This window comes from Centroberyx gerrardi, chromosome 7 (assembly GCF_048128805.1).
Source record: "Centroberyx gerrardi isolate f3 chromosome 7, fCenGer3.hap1.cur.20231027, whole genome shotgun sequence".
NCBI lineage: Eukaryota > Metazoa > Chordata > Actinopteri > Beryciformes > Berycidae > Centroberyx > Centroberyx gerrardi.
In genome coordinates this window covers 11,811,990-11,833,466 of record NC_136003.1, presented here as the reverse complement: position 1 = coordinate 11,833,466, position 21,477 = coordinate 11,811,990, and the positions used below count along the sequence as shown (strand labels likewise).

At 47.2% G+C, this 21,477-nt stretch overlaps 1 protein-coding gene across 1 annotated transcript in view; it reads right to left on the bottom strand.

Moving 5' to 3' along the window:
- Positions 1-373: 373 nt before the first annotated feature.
- Positions 374-21,477, bottom strand: part of prr36b (proline rich 36b) — a 29,991-nt gene continuing 8,887 nt past the window's right edge. The window contains exons 2-5 of the mRNA XM_071918502.2: positions 15,005-15,757; positions 14,376-14,463; positions 4,748-4,968; positions 374-4,531 (exon numbers count right to left, since the gene is read on the bottom strand). Of these exons, the coding sequence (XP_071774603.2) occupies positions 1,503-4,531; positions 4,748-4,968; positions 14,376-14,463; positions 15,005-15,647 (3,981 nt within the window). The 5' untranslated portion in view covers positions 15,648-15,757 and the 3' untranslated portion in view covers positions 374-1,502. The remainder of the gene's footprint in view (positions 4,532-4,747; positions 4,969-14,375; positions 14,464-15,004; positions 15,758-21,477) is intronic.

The following is a 21,477-nucleotide window of genomic DNA, read 5'->3' as shown; positions in this document are numbered from 1 at the left end:
TGCTGCCTAATGGCTAAGTGAGTACCACCTGCCAAGGATGTGTTCTGAATGTGATGCTGGTCAGCTTGTGTTGAATCCACAAATGTCAGAGAGAAAGAGAGAGACATAAGCATGCTGGAGAACAGGGTACTGGGACAACAGTTGGAATACCTCTTTGATTTAACCAAAATTCCATTTTAGATACAACACCATTCCACAATGTTGCATCACTTCCTGTTTATGAGTTATTCCCATGGTGGAGGGTAAGAGATGCCATGGGAAATTTGTTGTGAAAACATGTACAGTAAATACACTGCGGTTCAAACACGAGGACAACAATGTCAGGCATGCTGAATCCATAGGGGAAATAAGAAACAGGAACAAAATGCCTTGCAATGATGTTTTAATGGAATTTTGAAAAAAACCTAGTTAGTTGTGAACCATTCATTTATGAACATCTCTAATGTAAAGCTGTTTCAACTTCATCAGGTAGTACACAATGTATTTTTGTTAGTCAAACATGCAAGATACTGTTGAAATAGTAAACCAAACACCCACTATGAAACGTTTAAGCGAGTGTAAAGCTCAACTGTGACAGATGCAGGGAATGCAGGGTCTCTTTACAAATAATAGGCTAGTTGTTAGTCTCTTCTGAAGCACAAATGATCAACTAACTCAGGCTTGAAGCATAGCCACTTAAAACCAAATGCCTGAAACACATACTGTACGTGACTGCACGTGATATGCCATAACAACCTATGCAGAGCGTAGAACCTCTTGAAGCACACATTAAAAACTTCACCAACTGCAATCTAATACTCCCATACCCACCTCAACAAATCTGTAAGGGCAAAAGAGCCGTGTTAATATCTAGCCTTTATTTGATAGCTAAAATGGTCAAGCCTTGAAACAAGAACACAAACTTTAAAAAAGGAGTATGGGACTACTGCTATGGTGCAGGAGAACATGGAGCGTGTGTACACAGGGTAGGGAGGACCAGGTTCCAACAAAAACAAAATAAAAACAAACAAATAAGCAAGTACAAAACAAAACAAAAAAATCATTGACATTTGATCGGTAAAAACAGTAGGATAAATACACAATTAGGTAGAGTCCGTTTCATTCCATCCGTGTTTTTTTTTTTCCTTTTCGGTTTAAAAGCTCAGTCACATTGGACCAGTCAGTCAATACCCCGTCAGGGGCTACAGAATATGCAGTGTTACTTAAAAAGAACATTCTAATAGAAAATGGTAGTAGCTATTGTACATAAAGAAGTTTAAGCCGTACACTCATAACCATGACCATAACAGTATGAAAGAGGGAGGCTTCATTTGAAAATTGCTACAGTCATTTTTTTCCATCCTCTTGTTCATTTTTTTTTTATCTTTTCCTACAATCTTGCTCTCCCCTGTGTTTTTTTCTTCTTCTAAGCCATCTAACCCAACTGGAGAGAAAACGAACAACAACAGGTAAAGGGGGAGGGTTGCAGGGAAAAGGTGCATTCCAGGGGGAGTGGGAGGGACTTATACGTTACCTGCCAGAAAGCTATCAGTCTTATCACATATGGTAGAGTAGTAGGGCGTCTGGCTGTCGCTGGAGTCTCCAGCATGCTGAGCCCCAAGGTGGTGGCTGGGCTCCAGCGGATCAACCTCCTCCAGGGTGTCTGCCGCCATCTTCCCCCCCAGCATGTAGTGGTGGTCGTCCAGGCCGGCTTGGTTCTCCCCTGGGTGGCCCAAGGGCATCAGGTCCACGGGCCTACCCAGCAGGTCCTCCGCCTGGGCAGCAGCGGCCGACGGCAGGGTCAGCTCCTTGATGAGGGAGGGGTCCTTGGCCTCCTCTGGCAGCTGTTCCTCATTCTCCAGGGAGAAGATTCCTGGACTCTTTCCGCAGCTCTCAGCCATGGAGTGAGCGTTGGAGTTGGATGTGGTGCAGTCGAAGCCGTAAGATGCCACAGAGTTGGCTGACTGAGGGGTCGCACCACCTCCATCCTCCTCACCATCTCCTGCTGGCGCGTCCACCGCCTCCTCATCCTCATCCAGAGCGGGTAGACTGTGGGTGGGAGGGGGGCTGTCAAACCCAGCGCTCTCGTCCATGATCATGGGCGCATCAGGGTCGTTTATCTGCATCTCACCCTCTGTGTCGCTGGCCTCGTCTCCCGAGGTGGAGGGGGAGGAAGGGGCGGAGGCGGGAGCGGTCGGAGGACCTGCTCCCAGGACTTCATCGGCGGGGAGTGTCTCGGCCTCCTCCTCCTCCCCATCGCCTTTCTCTAGGTGAATACCCAGGTCCTGCTCCATGTCAGGCTGGACCGAAGTTGGAACGGGAGTCTGCTGCTTGTCCGAACGGGACTCCACCCCGGAGCTGCTGTCGTAGTCGCGGAGTTCCTCTGGCGTGCTTGTCTCACTGCTGCTGTGGACGGCCAGAGCCGTGCCGCTCAGGGTGCTGGACTGGGACATGCCGACAGCTGGGGCAGCAGGTGAGGCACGCGCCTCCTCGAGGGCTGAGGTCTTCATCTCCTCATGGGCTGACTGATGCCCGTGGGGCTCTTGCTTTGACTGAGGAGCCAGGGAGGGACTACTGCTGTCCAACCACGCCTGGGCAGGAGACTGGGTGGGTGTCTCAGATTCTGCTGCACCATGGTCAGAAACGGGGCTAGGGGAAGAAGCAGAGAGCAGTGAGGTCGGCTGGGCCCAGGGATCAGTGAAGGGATTGGTTTGGCCCCAGGCAGAGGGCTGGGGACCAGAGCGGTTGAGGTTGTCCAAACGCTCCTCCTCATTAAAATCGTCTTCGTCTGCATTCCCGCAGCTCTCCAGGCCGCTCTCTGTCACTCCTTCACTGGGCATCTCTACATCTTCATCTTCCTCTTCCTCATCATGTTCCTGCTGCTGGAAAACCTTGTGATGTTCCTCCACCCTCTCCGAACTCACATCCATATCATCCACCCGCTCCTCCTCTTCATCCTCATCCTCCTCTTCCTCGTTGGCCAGCGTCTCCACATTGGGAGAACCCATGAAATTGCCATCTCCCTCAGAGCCACGGAGGCTTGAGTCGATCAGGGCATCTGAGCTCTGGGTGCCCTCCAGTAGTGCGGTGTGCTGGGTGCTGCTCAGGTCAGAAACTCCCTGTTGCCGGCTGCTGGTACAGCTGCTCATATCCTCAGAGTCCATGCCAGACAGCAGGTCGTCACCATGCCAGCCTGCTGAACCACCGAAGCCTGAGGACCTGACCTGGAACTCCTCGGAGGGCTGGGAACTGCTCATGTCAGTGAACATGGATGAAGGCTGATGGCCCAGTCTCCTCTGCTCCTCATCTTCCTCTTCCTCATACTCATCCACATCCTCGTTGATCTCCTCGTCAGCCTTCTCCACTGCCTCCTCCTTTTCTTGAGGAGAGATCAGGGCCCCAGAGATGAAATCATCCATGGGGGAGGCTCCCAACAAGTGAGGCTGAGCCTGCATACTGAAGGCATCTGCAGATGGAGCTGTGGAGGTAGGCATGAAGAGGTTCTCCTTCTCCTCCTCTTCTTCCTCCTCCTCCCTTAGCTTCTCCTCCCACTCTTCCTCTTTTTCTTCTTCTTCCTCCTTTTCCTCTTCTGTCTGGAATGTCATCTTCACCTTGGCTGGGCTATGGGGAGCCATGGTAGAAGGAGCCATGGGCTGGCTCATGTCCCAGGGATCAGGCTGGACATGCATGTCCAGCAGAGGAGAGGTGTCCTGTGGCTCTCTGACAGGAGACATGGGGCCTGGTGGGGAGCAAGGAGGAGACATGACAGTGGTTCCCAGGGAAGGGACTGAGACGTTAGCAGGCTCCTCGAGGTGGACCAAGTCCAGCTGGGCAGAAAGCTGAGGGATGGAGACTGGTTCATGGACTGGTTCAGGTTCTAGTTCTGGTTCTGCTGTTGGAGTTGGTTCTCGCACAGGTTCTGGTGTTGGTTCTCGTACAGGTTCTGGCATTGGTTCTTGCACAGGTTCTGGCGTTGGTTCTCGCACTGGTTCTGGCATTGGTTCATAGACTGGTTCTGGGGTGGGTTGTGGAGTTGGTTCTTGTACTGCCTCGAGAGTTGGTTTGGCCTGGCTGGAAACCAGTTCCATCGCCTCTACGGCAGGTGCCTCAAGGGCTGCAGAGGGTTCTGGCTCCTCTGGCCTGGTGACGGCAGCAGCCGCTGTAGCAATAGCCGCGGCAGCAGCTACAGCAGCAGCAACTTCCTTCCCTTCACTCTCTTTAGAGGCGGGCTCGGCAGCTATTGTAGCTTTGGGGCCACGTTTCACAGGGGTCGGGGTGCTGCTGCCCACAGTTTTCTTGGGGCTGGAGGTCTTGGTTGCAGCCTGTTTGGAGCCAGGGGCCTTGGAAGGTGTGGGCTTGCCCTCTTGCGTTTTGGGGCGGGTGGGTGTCTTTGTGTCTGCAGCCTTACTTGCAGCAGGCTTTTTGGTAGTGGAGTCTGGTTTGGAAGCTGATTTGGGGGCCTCCGGTTTGGTGGACTTGGTTGCAGAGGCAGGGCGGGTGAGGGGAGATGCTGCAGGCTTTTTGGCTGCAGGAGTGGTTGGTTTGGTAACATCTAGAGAAGGAAAACAAGTGCGAGGGAGAGTTAAATTAAATTACAGCACATTATAATGCATACAAATATAGAAATAACTCCATTGGTAACAAGCTTTACATGATGATATATTATGAAAGCACATTCATGGTCTCTCATTGAGGATGTGGAGCTCAGGAGCTCAAATAGAAGAAATCAGTGATGAGAAATGAAAAATGCTCATGTCAAAATTGTTACCTTTCTTTACAGGGGTTGTGGTCTTGGATGCTTGTGATGCTGGAGGCTTGCCACCAGAGGGGGTAGTGGAGGTGGTTTTGGAGGCAGCGGGTTTGGGAGTGGTGGAGGAGGTTTTAGGAGTGGCAGGTTTGGCTGTGGATGTGGAGCTCTTAGCTGTGCTGGCAGTGGGTGGCCGAGTTGAAGCTGAGGCAGGGCGAGATGCTGCTGTGCCAGTGGTAGGCCTGAAGAAACACAACAGAGAGGAAGGTTAAGAAAAAGTGAGAGGTACTATAGCATACAGACCTGGGGCAGGGACTCAGGGTGGCCTAACAGTTAGAGACTGTCCTGTAACCGTAAAGTCACAGGTTCAGTTCCATGCAACATAAGGAGCCATGCGTCCTTGAGTAAAAACACTGAATAGTCTGAATGTAAGCTTCTCAGGAAAAGGATGTCAGGTTAATGCCAAGTACCATATAAATATACTTCCAACAGGCTAGCGTGTTGATAATTCTCCACACTCAAGGCCTACTTGTATCACCCTTCAACGTCCCCAGGAGACAGAAACATTGAAATGAAATCAACTGCATGGTGATGTGTTCCCTATATACAGAACACCAAACTTGAAGATTAATTGAAGCTGACTCAAACATTTTGAGTTGCCAGACCATTTACAGCTAGGGGCAAACGTCAGGTCTCTCCCTGGCTCGACATTCCATGTAGTGGTCATCCCTGGGCTGTAAGCGCCTCAGAGTGGTTGTGACAGGGAGCGAGAGGCTCTGTCCACAGCACTCACTCCTGCTACAGCTCACTGATTAGTCACTTCTACTGCCACGGGATATCCTGTGAAGCAGTGCGGAACACACACAACGAACACAAGCACACGCACGTGTGTCCACATGTACACACACAGAATGCAATTGTGAGAGAATAAAAAAACACAAGAATATGGGAATGAACAGAGGGTGAAACAGAGGAGGTCTGGAGATGTAGGCCTAGGCTGTCAACCTCCCAAGGAGAGGAAGGACCATTTTTCATAGGTTCAGGACAAACCAAGGCTCTGGCCTGGCTAGCCTTTCGTGGATGGGGCAGCAGCCCAAATCCAATGAATGCTTGTGGACAGGTTCACACAATGGAACCCATCACTGAAGACTGCCCTCTCAAAAGACTATGGGGAGGACTGACAGCAGACCAACAGACAAGACCCAAGATTCCCTGAGGTGCTGTGAAGTGGAGCAGCTTGGGAGATGAGTCACACCACACCCCAGGGATTAACAACATGAGGCGCCCCTAGTGCCACACTCAACCCTGTCCCTGATCTCCTTATCTAGTGTATATACCCTCCCCATTGGGGAATGACCCAGGCAGAGTTTGCTGACACTTGGGGCAGTATGCATCAGCCTGGCCCGCCTGGCCTAGAAGCTGGCTTCCACGTCAGGTCTGAGCAAAGTAACCTACATCTAGTAGTCCTGACAAGGCTGTGTCGTGTGATCTCCCGGGCTCACGCTACACTAACTGCCTGCCCCTAACTGCTTCTAAATAAAGAACTGAGTTAGTACTGGCAGAAAGAGAACAGGCAATGGAGGGAGGCACAGGGGGAGTGAAGATGGCTGGGGCTATGTTAATCTTTAATTCTGAAAAGAGAACAAAAATATCTTCTTCAAATCCCCCAGCTGGAGCCATGGGCCGAGTTAAAAGCACATTCATTGTGCAAGAGCGATGCCACTGTTTTTATCCAGCAAGGAAGTACTGAGTGCCATGTACAACCTGGCAAATGTAATGGAACACAGTTTGGTAACATGAAATAAGATTAATACCCAGGCCCATGAGCAATGGATGGTCAATGCCAACACTACTAAGTGAAATAGGGGTGTGGTCACATTGGAAGTTCAAACAAGCTTTTGGCTCTGGGATAGTATGAGGTGGATTACAGATACTCAGGTCCTGGGATTCTTGAATCATGTCAGGGCAGTTTTACTAATATGTTACAATTCTCCAGGCTATGTAAAACCACTAATAATCCTTGATGCATTGACGTATTTGGAGCGCAACGCTTGTGTTTACTGGGCCAAGACTGAAGAATGCTGATGAGGAAATTTGCTGGTGTACTTGTAGCAAAACAATGCCCTCTCATTATTCTGTCAAAGAGACAGAGTGAGAGAGAGAGAGAGGGAGGTGGGAAGAGTGAGGGAGATTAAAAAGCACTTGGTGGGTGCTGAAGTCTAGACAAGAAAAAGCCTTTTATCAAGCATCAACAACAGCGCGGGTCATGGCACAACAACCCATTGTTTCTGTCTTGATATCACCATCTCAGAGATACTGGTCTTTTTCTTATTGGAGGGCTGGTATAACTTGATTTAATTGACCCTAATTAGCTGAAGCTATTAATTGTAGCTAAGCCCTAAACTGATTAGCGACTGGCACAATGGTGAAATTTAGGCCAGAGTTGCATCAAATCCTTGGGTGAACTGGATTGCCGGCTAAAGAAAGAAACTTGATCATGTTGATTCCCTACAACAAACCAATGACTTGTATCAGACAGTGCTTCAGCTTTGTTAGATCCACTAAAAGCTGTGTCTAGTAAGCTCAAAATCAGAGACTGAACAAGAAGTTAAGAGGTGAAATGAGGATAAGTTTTTGGAAAGATTTGTTTGAGCCTGTGGTGCCTGAATTAGAGAATGAAAGATAAGAGAAGAATTACAGGAGGAAGAGAATGGATGGAATTAAAAGATATAGAGACTGGCAATAGAGAGAAAGTAGGCAGGAGGAATCTTCAGAGGGAGCATTCATGTTAATCTGGTTGATGAAAGGAATATGGATAATCCAAAACGACAGGAGGGCTATTTACCTTAGAGAGCACAGGAAATTAACGAGGCCACCAAGAAAGAAGGGAGACGAGAGGGAGATATAGGCTAGACTGAGTGGGAGTGAGAGAGAGAGAGATGGGGGGATTCAAGAATATTCATCCGATTACACCCCATTAATCTAATATCAATGTCGCTTCTTCTCACTTCTCAAAGAGTGCTCTCTGCATAGTAGATAAACTAGTAAGGCACTTGAGAGAATAGGCCATGGTTGAACAGTTTAAAACGGGGGGTGTTGTGTTATAAGATTAATGGATGTTCATGTTTCCCGGCAGTTGGGCATGATGACAATGCCTGAATGAGGCATTGTGGTGCATCGATGCTTGAATTATTTTAATCTTCTGTTAATTCTGTAATTAAGATCACTGTCAACTGAATGACTGAGGGGACTGTGTTGGTTATTGTAGCCTTCAAATGATACTACTTTTCTCCTACATACTCCTATTCAATGGGCGGCTTCTATCAAAGGGTAAAGGCTGCGCACATTGTCCATATTTCGCCACAGGTCTTGCTGACAGAAACAACACTACAAATTGGGGTTAAAGCAAATGTCAAACAAAAAGCCTAGAAACGCACTGGAGCTGAAAAATCAGATGAGTCCGTTGGTCAGTCACTACGGATGCACTCAGGCACACACAGTGAAACACTTATAGTTCGCCTGAGGATCACTGATAACATTTCAGCTTCATTACAGCTACATAATTCCTCAGTCATTGGAGCTGAGGAAGGCTGGCTCAGTGTGGAAAAAATCTGGTTGCCTGGTGGTGTTGCTTTGTTATGGTACATCAGAATTAGGCTATGATGAAATGTTACCAAAATGAGATGCGCCAAAGAGGCAAATGAGTAAGCAGGGAGGAAACCAAGCAGGCGAGCAGGCAGGCAGAGCACCTCCCCTGCAGCAAAGGCAGCACACTATGGTGGAAGGAACCTCCCTCCTCTCAAGCCAAGCAGCAGATTAGAGATGATGCTGTTTTAATTAAGCAGCAGGGCCAAGGAGGATCTGTACCCTGGTTTAAAGAAGGCTCAGCTACCTTGGGGGAGATGCAGCCACGTGACTGAGGGCACCTTTGGAATTTCACTGTAGACTGAATCTGATCATCAGTGTTATTCTCCTCCCTCTCTTTAGGTCTCTAGGTTTCCTTATGGGAGAATGGCAGCAGGTTGAGAGTTATCAGAAGCAGCCCTAGGCCAGGGAGATGCCTGCCTGCCTGCCTGCCGCACCGCTCTGCGGCAACAGCAGCCCAGTGGGGGGCTTGGAGCCCCAGGCTCTGTCCCAGAATCTAGATGACGGCTCCACCTAGACCTGATGAACAGGCTGTAGTTGGCTTATGTGCTGCTGATGTACTGAAAAATCATAAGTACGTAGAGGGCGTGCTGAAGGCTTAAAGGGTTAAAGTGTATACCATGTGCTTGCGGTGTTATGGGTTCAAATCTCGCTCAGGACATTTGTCACGATATATATTGTCTTTCCTGTCAAACTCCACTATATAAAACCTGCCAAAGGAAAATTCATTAAATGAATCTTAATAATAAAAGCTACATATATCTGCTTTGAAAGGACGTAAATGTTTACAGTAAACTGAGCTATTATGCTCTATATTGTTTTTAAATTCATCTCTCTCAGCTGTTTCTGTTTGGTAGAACTAAACAGAAAGGGAAAAGATGTTCAGTGTATGAGCAGAGCAATCTCTATACACTAAATGTACAAAATATGATGAACATTTAATCCTTTCATGAAGTACACTGATGAAGTGAATCCAGGTAAAAGCCATTATCCCTTATTGATTTCCCTTACTAAATCTATACCAATTACCAATCACAAAGGAGAAGCAGGCGAGTTGGAGAAGGACTTTTAAGCTTTGTGACAATTGAGATGTGGATTGTGCCAAAGGGGCTGCAACTCAATATCAGGAAGATGCCCCTAATATTTTGTACATTCAGTGTCTGTTGGGAAAGAAGACAGCTTAATATGTGGGCTTGGTGGGGAGAACCAAAAACCGCCACTTTCCACAGAGTGATTTCTCCAATATCCATCACATCTGCTATACGGCTGGAGCATAAGTGAACACACACAAACCTTCCTCTCACTTACTTAGACACATACACCTCCTTCTCTCCCTCCCTCCCTCCCTCCCTCCCTCTGAGTCTTTCCCACCAAATCCATTTGGTAATTGGGTCTGCGGTTGCACCCCTATAAAACCGTGGCAGCAGAAGACCGCATCACAGAGTAATCGGCCACACCCATGGCAGGACGGAAGATTTACAGCCTGCGCAACATGTCGTCTGCTCCACACTGTTATGTAGAATAGTGTCTGGGGCAGGAACCATGACTACTGCTTACCACACACACTAGTGTTGGACCATTACTTCAGCAGTAATATGTTAGACCATGAGAGGGGCTGCGTTCAATCCACTTCAATAAAAATGTATCATCCCCGAGGGACCATTAATAAGAAAAACAGCATGACTAACATGAGAATCGGGGTGGCTGAGGGGACAGCAAAAAGGAAAAACCACCTGATTACCCAACAGCAAACTTGTCCCATTTCCTCCAATGGCTTTGTACAATAAGACCAGGCTGAAGGCAATACCCTTGCTTTGTCCTTTGTTCAGAAATTCGGCCTTTAAATATCCCTCCCTTCTGTCTCACATAGAGATACCCTATGGTCCTCAGCTTCCTCTCTCCACCTCCACCACACACACACACACACACACACACACACACACACACCTCGCACTCTCTGCATGTACAGCCCTCACACTCTGTATGTACTTCTGGCAGCAGTGATGAGAGCTCAGCAGGGACACATGACTTATTCAGCCGTGCAACTTCCCTCCTCTGCCTCCACCATTTTTGTTTTACTTCACTCTGCTGCATCCACAGACGCCAGGGCAGGAGAGAGCAGCTCAGCGGCACGTGCGCACGCACCACGTGTTCAGCCAGCTAGTACACCTCCCTCCCCCCGCTGCCTCCATATCATACTGAGTAATATACCGGCAAATGAACACATGCTCTGCATTCTAATTACATGCAATCCTCACCATGCAGGCTTCCATGCAGAGCGCGTACACACACTAAAGCGCCCATATAGCAACTGCACAGTGTGCCCCATTGGGCAGTCTGCATGCTGCATGCCAACACCCGATGATCGATGCATAATTCGACATGAATAATCTTTACGGCCACTTAAGAGAGCCAAAACCACCTGCACATTCATGCATATAAGCTCACACATAAACTCTTAGAACACATCCCAGCACGCACAGACATGATGTTCAAACAAATAATGATTTCTGCTTTCTCCCATTTGCACACTAATCAGACTCAAAGGTTTCCTGTCACAGGGTGTGTACTGTGGGCAATCAGCTTCAAACAGCATGCCGCACACACACACACACACACAGACACACACATACACACACACACACACACACACACACACACACAGAGAATGCAAAGATACCCATGCATGCAAACAAACACACATAGGGACATCACATAAACACATGCTCACACACAAAGTACAGACATTTCCATTTGCATAGGAAAAAGCTATCTTTCCTAATTCAAAGTGTTTAGCTCTATAGTTTTTTTAACGTGACCTTTCAGATCAATCCAAAATGTGTCTCCAAAAAAGGCTTGCTGTGCACGAATGGCACCAAAAACTGCCAGACTAAGAGACAGCTATAATAAAAAGCCATTGGCAGCCACACCCGAATAAACCTAATCCAATTTGCAAAAAACTCAGGCTAAATAGGGAGTATGAAACACTTGTGTGTGGTTTTGTTCAACAATACAATTAGATTTCTGTCATTTGGTGAACCTATATTTGCTTTGCACTTGTCTGATAACTGGAACCTGCTGCGGATTAAATTGAATCAATTTAGAGTCGTAGAGTGAAACTGAGTAAATTGAGAGTCCCAGTGTGTGTGTATGGATGTGTGTGACAGTGACAGAGGAAGCAGGGTGTGTCTGATATGCCAATGAATGTGTCCGTCCAGCTCTCAACCACTCTGCTGATACCAGGCGCGAATTAAGGAACGGGTGGGGAGGGAAAAGGGCAAAATCTAATTAAAGCAGAGATTTATGGCCCTGTCAAAGCACACACACACACACACAAACACACACACACACACACACGTAACCGTATGCCTAGAAGGGTACATGGTGCTGTCAGTGGAGCCTTTCATCAGTAATGGTTTTACCTCTCTTGTGGGGATTCATATATAGGTCTACTGCAGCTCTATAATCCTTCTCTGGGCTACACACAGACTGTACTTTTCACGCTGTACCCACTCATACACTAACAACTCAATAACTTGCATCTTGCATCTAGTCAACATGTTACATTGGGTGCACGTAAATGCACACTAATAATCCGGTCTTAACCTGATTAAGGCAATACTCCGACTAGATTTCTGCTCCACCTCAGCCCGGCTTCATTCGGTTTTTTTAAACGCTCACGTGTCAAAAAGGTTAAAGAAGAAGCCAAGCTGGATGCAGTGCCACGTGCTACAGCGGCGTCCACTTTTAGCCAACACTGAGGCCAATACCGCTTGCATTAAGGTGTTCTGTAAGCACATTAGCGATCTGAGAAAATGTTTCGTCATTTTACTGTCTGATACCGAGAAGACCGCAGGCAGGATCACATTGCATCACATCATTCTCTGAGTGAACTAACCTGACTGTTCAGTAGCTGCTTTTCAGGCAGAACAGAGAGTGGAAAGTTCCACTTTTTAGAGAAGTGCACTTGACGTAGACCACAATTTAGTGTGCTGACCAATCACAGTGACGAAGCAACTGAAGACAAACAGAATGAACATGGAGAATGTACTGGCAGAAAAGTTGGCAGTAATTGTTAGTGAAATCCCAGAAACTGTGATCATAAAGGGCGCCAACACATGATGACTGACATGTTGTCATGCAATGCTTTTTAATGAGATCGTAGTAAGTTTTCAATGTTGTAAACTGATTGTAAAAAGTGTTAAATGGTCAGCTGTAAACCGGGTCAAAGAGTGCAGTGATTTGGTGTATCACTTTTTTAAAATAATTTTTCGTCTTGCTTTGGTTTGTCTGTTGGCTTGAATGGGTTATGATTGACAGAAGGTGGGTCCTAACGTAACTGCAGAGAACGTTAGCTATTGGTAGAAAGTTTTATTTTGGAGCGGAAAACACGTAAATAAGAGAAGCAAAAAGTATAAGTAAGACACCCACTCCTGTCTCGTTTCGGCTCTCATGGTGTTCCCGAATGCTCCTTTGAAAATGTAAAAGTTTATAGCCTGATAGTAGTGTTTTAATGCAATTTTGCAAAATGCAATTGTTGGCTTCTCCTTCACAGTGATGGATTACCTTTACCAACCAAATTAGAAGTCTCCAGAGTTGTTTTCTATGTCGTTTGGAATTCAATGGAGTGAATGAGCCCAAGAGGTTTGGCTAAACTGATTTAAAAATATCTGTTATCATGGCACATGCATGAAAAAACTGTCACAATCAACGTTAAAGGGATGGAAAATGTAAAAAATGAGCAAAAACTCAAATCATGTTGGAATTGTCCTTTAAATATGTATTTTAAAGCAAGGAGTTACAGCAGTTCCAAGGAAATCAGCTTTTCCTCATTAATATTCAAATTTATGCACCAAGGTGCTCAAAAAATCTAATGAGCTCATCTCCTCTATAGGGGAAACCTGTGGTGTGTGGTGTATGTTTCTATCATGTATTGTTCTTGAGTTATTGTGCTCAAAGCAAGGTGTCTACACGCAGACAGACACACAAACACCACCGTGACGACATAATGTCCCGCATACCATGTACCATATGGGCGGGACATAAAAATGAGGAAGAGGCAAGTGATGCACAAACAAACAAGCAGGAGAGGAGGAGGGAAGGGTGGGGGATGAGTCTCTCCCCAGGCCCTGTCTGATGTTGATCGTCATCATCTCAGAGAAAGACCTCCTTCAGCCTCCTCTTCCTCCTGACTCCAGGCCGAACGCAAAGTCTCTGCATATCCAACACCACACACACAGTGTGACTCAGGTATGGAACACATGTTGACCTGATTCCACACAAACACTCACACATGGTTGCATATTCAAACACAGTAAAAGTACAAAACATTCAGAACATTCACTCTTCCTCAGCTAATTCTCCCCAACTCCCCCAACTGCCCCTCCTCCCCTGTCCATACCCCACTCCTTCCCAAAACTTTGCTGTTTTATTTATTAATAATGCTGCGTAATGCGTGTTCTGGTGAAACCCTGCGAGGCACTGCTCCGAGGCCTGTGCTGACATCGGTCTGTCTGTTGCTGTCCTACTTCTGCCCGGCCCCTCCGAGCCCCCTCTCTGTGTGGGGGGTCATTGTCCCTCGTTCCTCCACGGTATTTCATCTTAAACCGGGCCTTCTTTGAAGCTGCAGCCAAGCCAAGCCCCGCTGAACCAACCGTCTCTCACTCGCCACTAGGGAGCTTTGTAATGCTGAATTCATGTCACACAATCCCTATCTATTTTGCAATTTATTTGGATTTACTGCTGGTTCTGCTGCAAATTTGCTGTGTGCTAGCAAATCGGGGGAATGGCTTTTAATAAAAGGATCCCACTTACAACATTAGTGCCTGGAGGATGTCTGAGAAGAGGACCAATTATGGACAACTGCCTGCGCTATCTACAGACACACAGACAATCTCTTTCAGACACGCACGCACGTACATACACACGTACAGTACACACGCGCACCAGACGCTTTCTCTCCCCATGGGTGGGGCATTGAGTTCTACACAAATGTCACACCCACCTGGTTGTCTTGGAAACAGGAGGCCTATCAGGCTTGGGCGAGGCAGCAGAGCTAGGCTTGGTGGGAGCTGCAGAGACAGGCTTGGGAGCTGGAGGGAAGAAAGGAAAGGAGAGGAGAGGAGAGGAGAGGAGAAATGTAACAGAAGTGAAGGTGTAGAAGATGCAAATGAAGATGGAGATGAGGGTGAGAGAGAAGTTGAAAAGGAGAAATAACAGAACAATGAGAGGAGGAGGGAGAGGGAGAAAGATAGGTATGTAGAAGGCAAAAGAGATAGAAAGACATGAGATATGGCACAGATGAGAACATTCTGTTGATAGCTCCGGCATATATATCTGACTTATGACACATTTCCTTCATATGTCCTAGGGATCTAGGGCAAACGCATTTCTATATTAGTAGCAGTCACTCTGGCATATCTAATATGTGAACTGAATCCATCCCATGTGCATCTATCTGCATGTCATCTCATTACAGTGAACACTCCTCACTACAGTTAAAGCTGAGTAAATATTTCATGGCACATTTACTATAGATGTGTTTATCCAAGTAACCTACATTCTCACTCATAATTATGTTACTGCCAACTATCTTGAACCTCCACTTTGTTTAGTGCTGATATTTTGACCAACCTGTGGGCTTCTTAGCAGCAGCTGCAGTGGTGCTGGTTTTGACACCGTTAGCAGTTGCGGATGATGTCTTCTTGATTGTTGTTGTTCCGGTCGTTGACTTCACACCGTTGGGGGCAGTGGCAGAAGAAGGGCGGGCGGTACCTGCAGGTTTCTTCTCACCCACCTTAGTAGGGGTCTTGGAGGCAGGGGCTCCAGCCATCCCCGTTGGTTTCTTGGAGGCCACTGAGGTCGGGGTCTTCTTGTCTGGAGTGGCTGTGGTCTTCTTAGTCACTCCGTTGGTCTGGGGCTTGGACACGCCATTGGTGAGGCGGTTCTGGGCCGTGTTGGGCCGGGAGCCAGAGGCGGTCTTAGTCGGGCCAGTGGTGCCAGGCTTTGTCTTAGCCACGGCCTTGTTGGTAGTCTTGGCTTTGGAGTCTGCTGAGGCCTTGCCGCTGGTCTTGGCGGCTGGCGTCTCCTTGGCTGGTTCTGGCTGGGGTCCCTCCTGGACCATCTCCCCCACCGGCTGCTGCCCCATCACCTCCTCCATCGGACTGGCCGCCTGGTTGGGCTCCTCCCCCGCGGGCGGTGCTGCCTCATTTACCGGATTGGATTCCAATGTTTCCATTGGCTCCAGCGCTGCCGTGGCAACCCCATCCGGTTTCATCTCCGCTCGAGTGGTGGCGGTCCGTCTCTGCAGAGCAGTGCTGGTTAACTTGACACTCACAGGATGATGGCCGCAGGTCTAGAGGCTCTCAGGAGAGGGCAAGGACTGGTCTGGAGAGAGACAGAATAATACAGAAGAACACAGTCAGTCGATAGCAAGACCAGACATGAAAACGAGTTAGCTGCCACTCCTATCAGCAGACAGGGCCCTAGAGGAATCAGATAAAGCCAAGGCTTATGTCTACCTACAGCTTCAGCATCACACTCACACACACACACACACACACAGAAATATCCAAAGGATCCAAAGAGAGTTTAGGGGCAGAAATGGAACAGGATGTGCCATTATACAGGAAACTGTACTGCTGCACAAACCCAAGAGGACACAGAGCCTATATAGGACAATGTAACACACATAGAGGAACACATACACATGCAGACAGAAATACATGCACACAGACAAACACAGACAAACACACACATATGCACACACACACAAACAGACAACCCACACAAACACACACCACAGCATGATATGACATGCTCAGAGGCACACATTAGGACAAACAATGAGATCAACACATTTTAACATCAGTTGAATGTGTATAATGGTCTCAGGGGACACAGATGGGGCGGCAGAGGAGGACAAATGTCTATTGCGCAAACACAACAACACAACACATTCTACAAATAGCCGTCATTAAATTCACTGCCAATTGCAGTGCAATGGCAAATGGTCCCCTCTGTGACACTGAAAAGCTCAGTGACACACATGACAAGCATAGCCAATATGGGTTAGCTTTTTTTTTTTCTTGGTACAAAATGGCATCAGGGCCAGTAGTGTGGAAGACTAGCTTTTCTGGGATAGTACACTCAAGGGAGTGCAAACATAAAGCTTTAGCACTCAAAACAAACGCACATACACAAATACATACACACACATACACACACACACTTCTTCTAATCATGTTTATACACGCAACCTCTCAAAAATGCTTCATCATCAGCACAGCTAAGGAAGCTTGCTTCACACTAAGAGGCAAATAAACTCTTAAATCATTTTGAAAAAACTGAAGTGGTGTTGGGTAGAAAAGGGGCCTGGATGTGCTAAGATGAAAAAGGTCAAGGCATGTAAACCTAATGAGAGGGAGGCAGCTCCACTGCTGGACCATAAACACAGATTGGCGAGCTGTCAAAGACATGAGCCACAGGGGACAAGCAGTGGGACCTGGAGCATATGAGGCCTGATAAAGGGCAACAGTCTGTAATATGGGCTGTCATACACTGTCTGCATCAACGTTAGACTACTGTCTTTTGTTTTGTTTCCTCAACTTCTTTCGAATGAAATGATGAGAGGAGAAGGATAGGTTTTGACGACTTTGACATCACTGGTCTTGGTAAGAGAGAGAGAGAGAGAGAGAGAGAGAGAGAGAGAGAGAGAGAGAGAGAGAGAGAGAGAGAGAGAGAGAGAGAGAGAGAGAGAGAGAGAGAGAGAGAGAGAGAGAGAGAGAGAGAGAGAGAGAGAGAGAGAGAGAGAGTGGGAGTAGCAGGAAATTGGTCTGTCAAAGTTTACAAACACAGCAAGGAGCTGGCTGTGCAGGAGGCTAAGTGTTGAGACAGGACTGAGGCAACACAGAGGCCAACCCAGAGGAAGAGGCTTGGCCTGGGGAGCATGGGAACAGAAGAGAAGGAAGGAGAGAGGGAGAGAGAGAGGGAGAGGGAGAGAGAGAGGGAGAAACAGAGAGGAAAGAGAAGGAGAGGGAAAATGAGCTCACTATGGGCTGATGTTCGCTGGTCCAATTTTAAAATCCAGACATCACTAGTCATCCTAGTTTCCGTTGATCATCACTCTCGCACACACACACACACACACACACACACACACACAGACACAGACACAGACACAGACACAGACACAGACACACACACAGACACACACACAGACACACACACAGACACACACACACACACACACACACACACACACACACACAGTCCTGCTGGCCTTTCTAGAAGAGGATAGACATCGTCTTTATGCTGCTAGCTTCCTGGAAACACTCCTCTTTCTTTCCCTCTTCTGTCATCCCTTACTCATCCTCCAAACTAAATCAAATACGTCAAAAGGCCTTCTTTCATTCTCCCACTGATCCTCCCTTTCTCCTGATCTTTTTTTTTTCGTCGACTCCTCTCCTCCCCCCACCACTACCCCTCTTTCTCCATCCCTCTGTTCTCTGTTTGCCTTTGCACAGATGGCCTGAGCAGCTGAGCAGGGCCAGAGGGGGAGAGAGAGGCAGAGAAAGACAGAGTGGGACAAGCCCCGGAGAGAATATCCGTATATCCCAAACAGCACATACACACACAGCTAGTACAACAGATCTCCACTCATAACAACCTAGAGACAGTGAGGGAGATGACGAGTAGATGCGAGAAGCGAGTCGAGCCACACCCTTCAGACACAAGGGGTGTCAATGCCAGCTAGGCTACAAAATGTACACAGTCATCTTAATTACGTAACTAGCCCCATTACCACCACCAGTCACAGGTTCTGTGAAGATGGGGTGGGTGCTGGAGCGAGTGAGGGGGAGAAAGAGGGGAAGAGAGGAAGCACAAGTTCAGTTTGAGTGTTACAGAGAGTGTTCCAACTTTGTCCCAGAACACCCTGTGCTTCTGTAACTACTAGTACACCACCAGTTTACAACCACAACAGTTCTCCGTTCAGTCTCTTCAATCCTCCTCTCCTTGAAGTCTTGTGTGGGCCAATTAACTCTGATGGCCCCATAATTCTTCATATTTGGACAGCAGGGACTCCCATACTGCGTCTGAGCTACAGCTCAGTCCTGGGTCAAGCAATGGCTGAACTTCTCTGAGTTTGTTAGCGTGCTTGAAACACCAGATGAGCGGGGTTTACTGCACGAGGACAATACAGATAGTGTCAGTTATGTTGTTTGCAAACAAATGTATTCAAACCATTTGCAAATAGGTTTTCTGGTTGTATTATCCTATGCGGCAAAACCCAATCATCTGGTACTCCAAGCACACTAATACAAACACTAGGAAATATTTGAGAATACTGTTTGAACCAGACCTGCTTCAGCTATCACCACAGTGACCTAACTCGACCAAGGAGTGAACCAGGAAATAAGGCTGTATCCAATCGGCATCCTCCCCTCTCTCTTTGCCCTTCATATATTCTGCTTCTCTTACGCCCATTATCCCACAGCATCTGGCCAGGCAGCTCATTTCACTGCTCCTCTCCATACTACCCTACCCTGCTGGTGTGTGTGTGTGTGTGTGTGTGTGTGTGAGGGTGATAAATCCTGATGGCATTGGCGCAGCCAGAGGAACATTGCTCTTTCTCCTTCAATCCTCCAGACAGCTGGGAGATTACACTTCTCTCTTTGGCTCTACTGCTGCACTCACCCAGCCCGACGTCACTCTGGCTAACTGGGACCATCAGTCAATGACAAGCATAAACAGGGTAGAGACCAGGACGGGAAAACAACTTTTTCATCCACTCTCCAAAGAGACTGTCGGATCTAAACCTTGTCAAGCCTGTTTCAACAGTCAAATAAATTGTAATGATGGTAAAACTTGCTAGTTAGTTTCCTGCCAAAGTTAATTTCCCACCCTGGTACACACCCTGAATGGATATGAATCTGGCAATATTTTGGTTTTCTTTCAACATCTTTCCTTGCCATTTCCTTTCCTATTAAACTCTAGGGCAGACTGCATGTTTTTGACCACCTTTGAAAAAATCTAAAATCTTTTTTGGCTATAATTTGTATTTTTCTACATGTAAGGCTTGTGAATGACGTATAATTGCCTTTGTTGCACAGTTATCATCAATGTGTTCTAACAGCCTCATAATTTCCCTGATCTTTCAAGCATAATTACACTGGCACTCCCTGCTGAAACATCTTCACCTCACTAATGGCTTTATATGTTTTCATTAAACCAAATTGGATTGAAGACATTTATTAACTTTCAAATTGACTGACTGGGCTGTTGATAGAAGGACACACATCATGTGGCCTCTAAACATGAGATTTAAGTAAGCCTGTTTTGAGGCTGTATTAGGTTTGCTTACATTGGAAATGTTTGTAAACATTGAGGTAAAACAGAACTGCAGTTTCTAACAATGGGTTATGGAAAGTCCAAATTATTTCCATCTTCAAGGATCTTTCTTTTCTTCTTTTCACTTTTATCCAAGGAAGGTTTTGTTGAAAAATGCTCTTTTCAGCACCCCCATGCTTCACAGTCACACAGTTATACACAGTCACACCAGGGAGCTGCCCAGTCCTCTACTGTTGACCATTGAGCAGCTTCACTGGAGCAAATGGGTGTTAAGTGCTTTGCTTGTTCACTGTAGTTGTTGATGGAGGGGAGAGCGTTACTCAATCACTTTCTCCACTCACACATTACTCAATCCCCCTGGACCACTCCCAGGTGGTCCAGGGGGATTGAATCCAGTCACAGGCCCACTTGTTAAGCTCTTAGATTACCAACACCCCGTCTATGAACCTACATTTTATATGGCTGGATAAATTCTGACTAGGTGATTTAGCCGACTATTCCCCACGTGAAATTTGACCCACACCCAACTTAGCACCTAGGCCTTCCCTTCAGCACCCAGGGAAAACCCAGAATGTCTCAGGAAAATCCCCTCTAACACCATCTTTGGAACAGCCAAGGCCAGAGCCTAGGCCCCGATACACAAGTCAGAATTTTCCACCCATAAGGGATGATATATATTCAATGACCTGAGACATAATGGCTTGTAAGTCAGCGCACATCTCCAGCAGCAGATTCTAGACAGATGGCTGTGTCAGATACATTAGGTCTGGTTCATTACATGTTTCATATCAGACACAGCGCGCTGTGTGAAATGGTTAGAGGATAAAGGGGTTTAAGCTGAAGAAAATTTCCGGTTTGGCAGCATCACACCAGGCAGGCGCGCAGTTCGCGAGGGCTGCATCTATCAGCTCAGCTGCATGTTAACCTGACCCTTAGCCTGGCCTCACACACACACACACACACACACACACACACACACACACACACACACACACACACACACACACACACAGAGGTAAAGAGGATCTGGCCAGTAGAAAAACTACTTCCTGAGTTTAAGAGGCTGGGGGTTTTATCCTCGGTATCCTCAGCTAAACAATGGCTGGAGATAGGAGAGAGTAGTGTGGAAGTCGAAGTGGAAGTCTCTTGCTGTTATCCTCTACAAAGTTAGGCTGATTTCTACAATTTGAAGTCATTTATTGCTGTCTTAACTTGGGATTTTGTAGCCTCTGTGTTCTGAATGTAGTTGACTTTGCAAAAATGTGCTGTTGGCCTTCACAATGTGTCCAAATCATGCGGCTCCAGCTTCCAAGCAGCATCCCACTCCACATTCCCGGCAAGCCTCAGTGATGAGCTACACAGTAACTGGGGACAAAGGAGACACACACAAATATAAACCCATACACAGACCGAAGGGCAGCTGAGGAGAATGTGAGCAAAGCACTGGAGAAGAGTAAGAGTGAAAGACTCCTGACCCCCCCCCCCACACACACACACACACACACACAATCACACTCTTCCTCTGGTTATTATTAACCAGTCACATATAATGCTTAATATGTCTCAGCAGCGAGCTAATGATGGGCAAGCCAGCTAGGCAAGGTGACATCATCCTCCTAGTCATCATCCCTTCCTAATACCCACCACATAATCAAAGTGTGTGTGTGTGTGTGCGCGCGCGCGGCGTGTGTGTATGCCAAACAAACTATACTGTTCTAGGCTGATACTGTCGATATCTGGAAGGCATCCAACCCCGC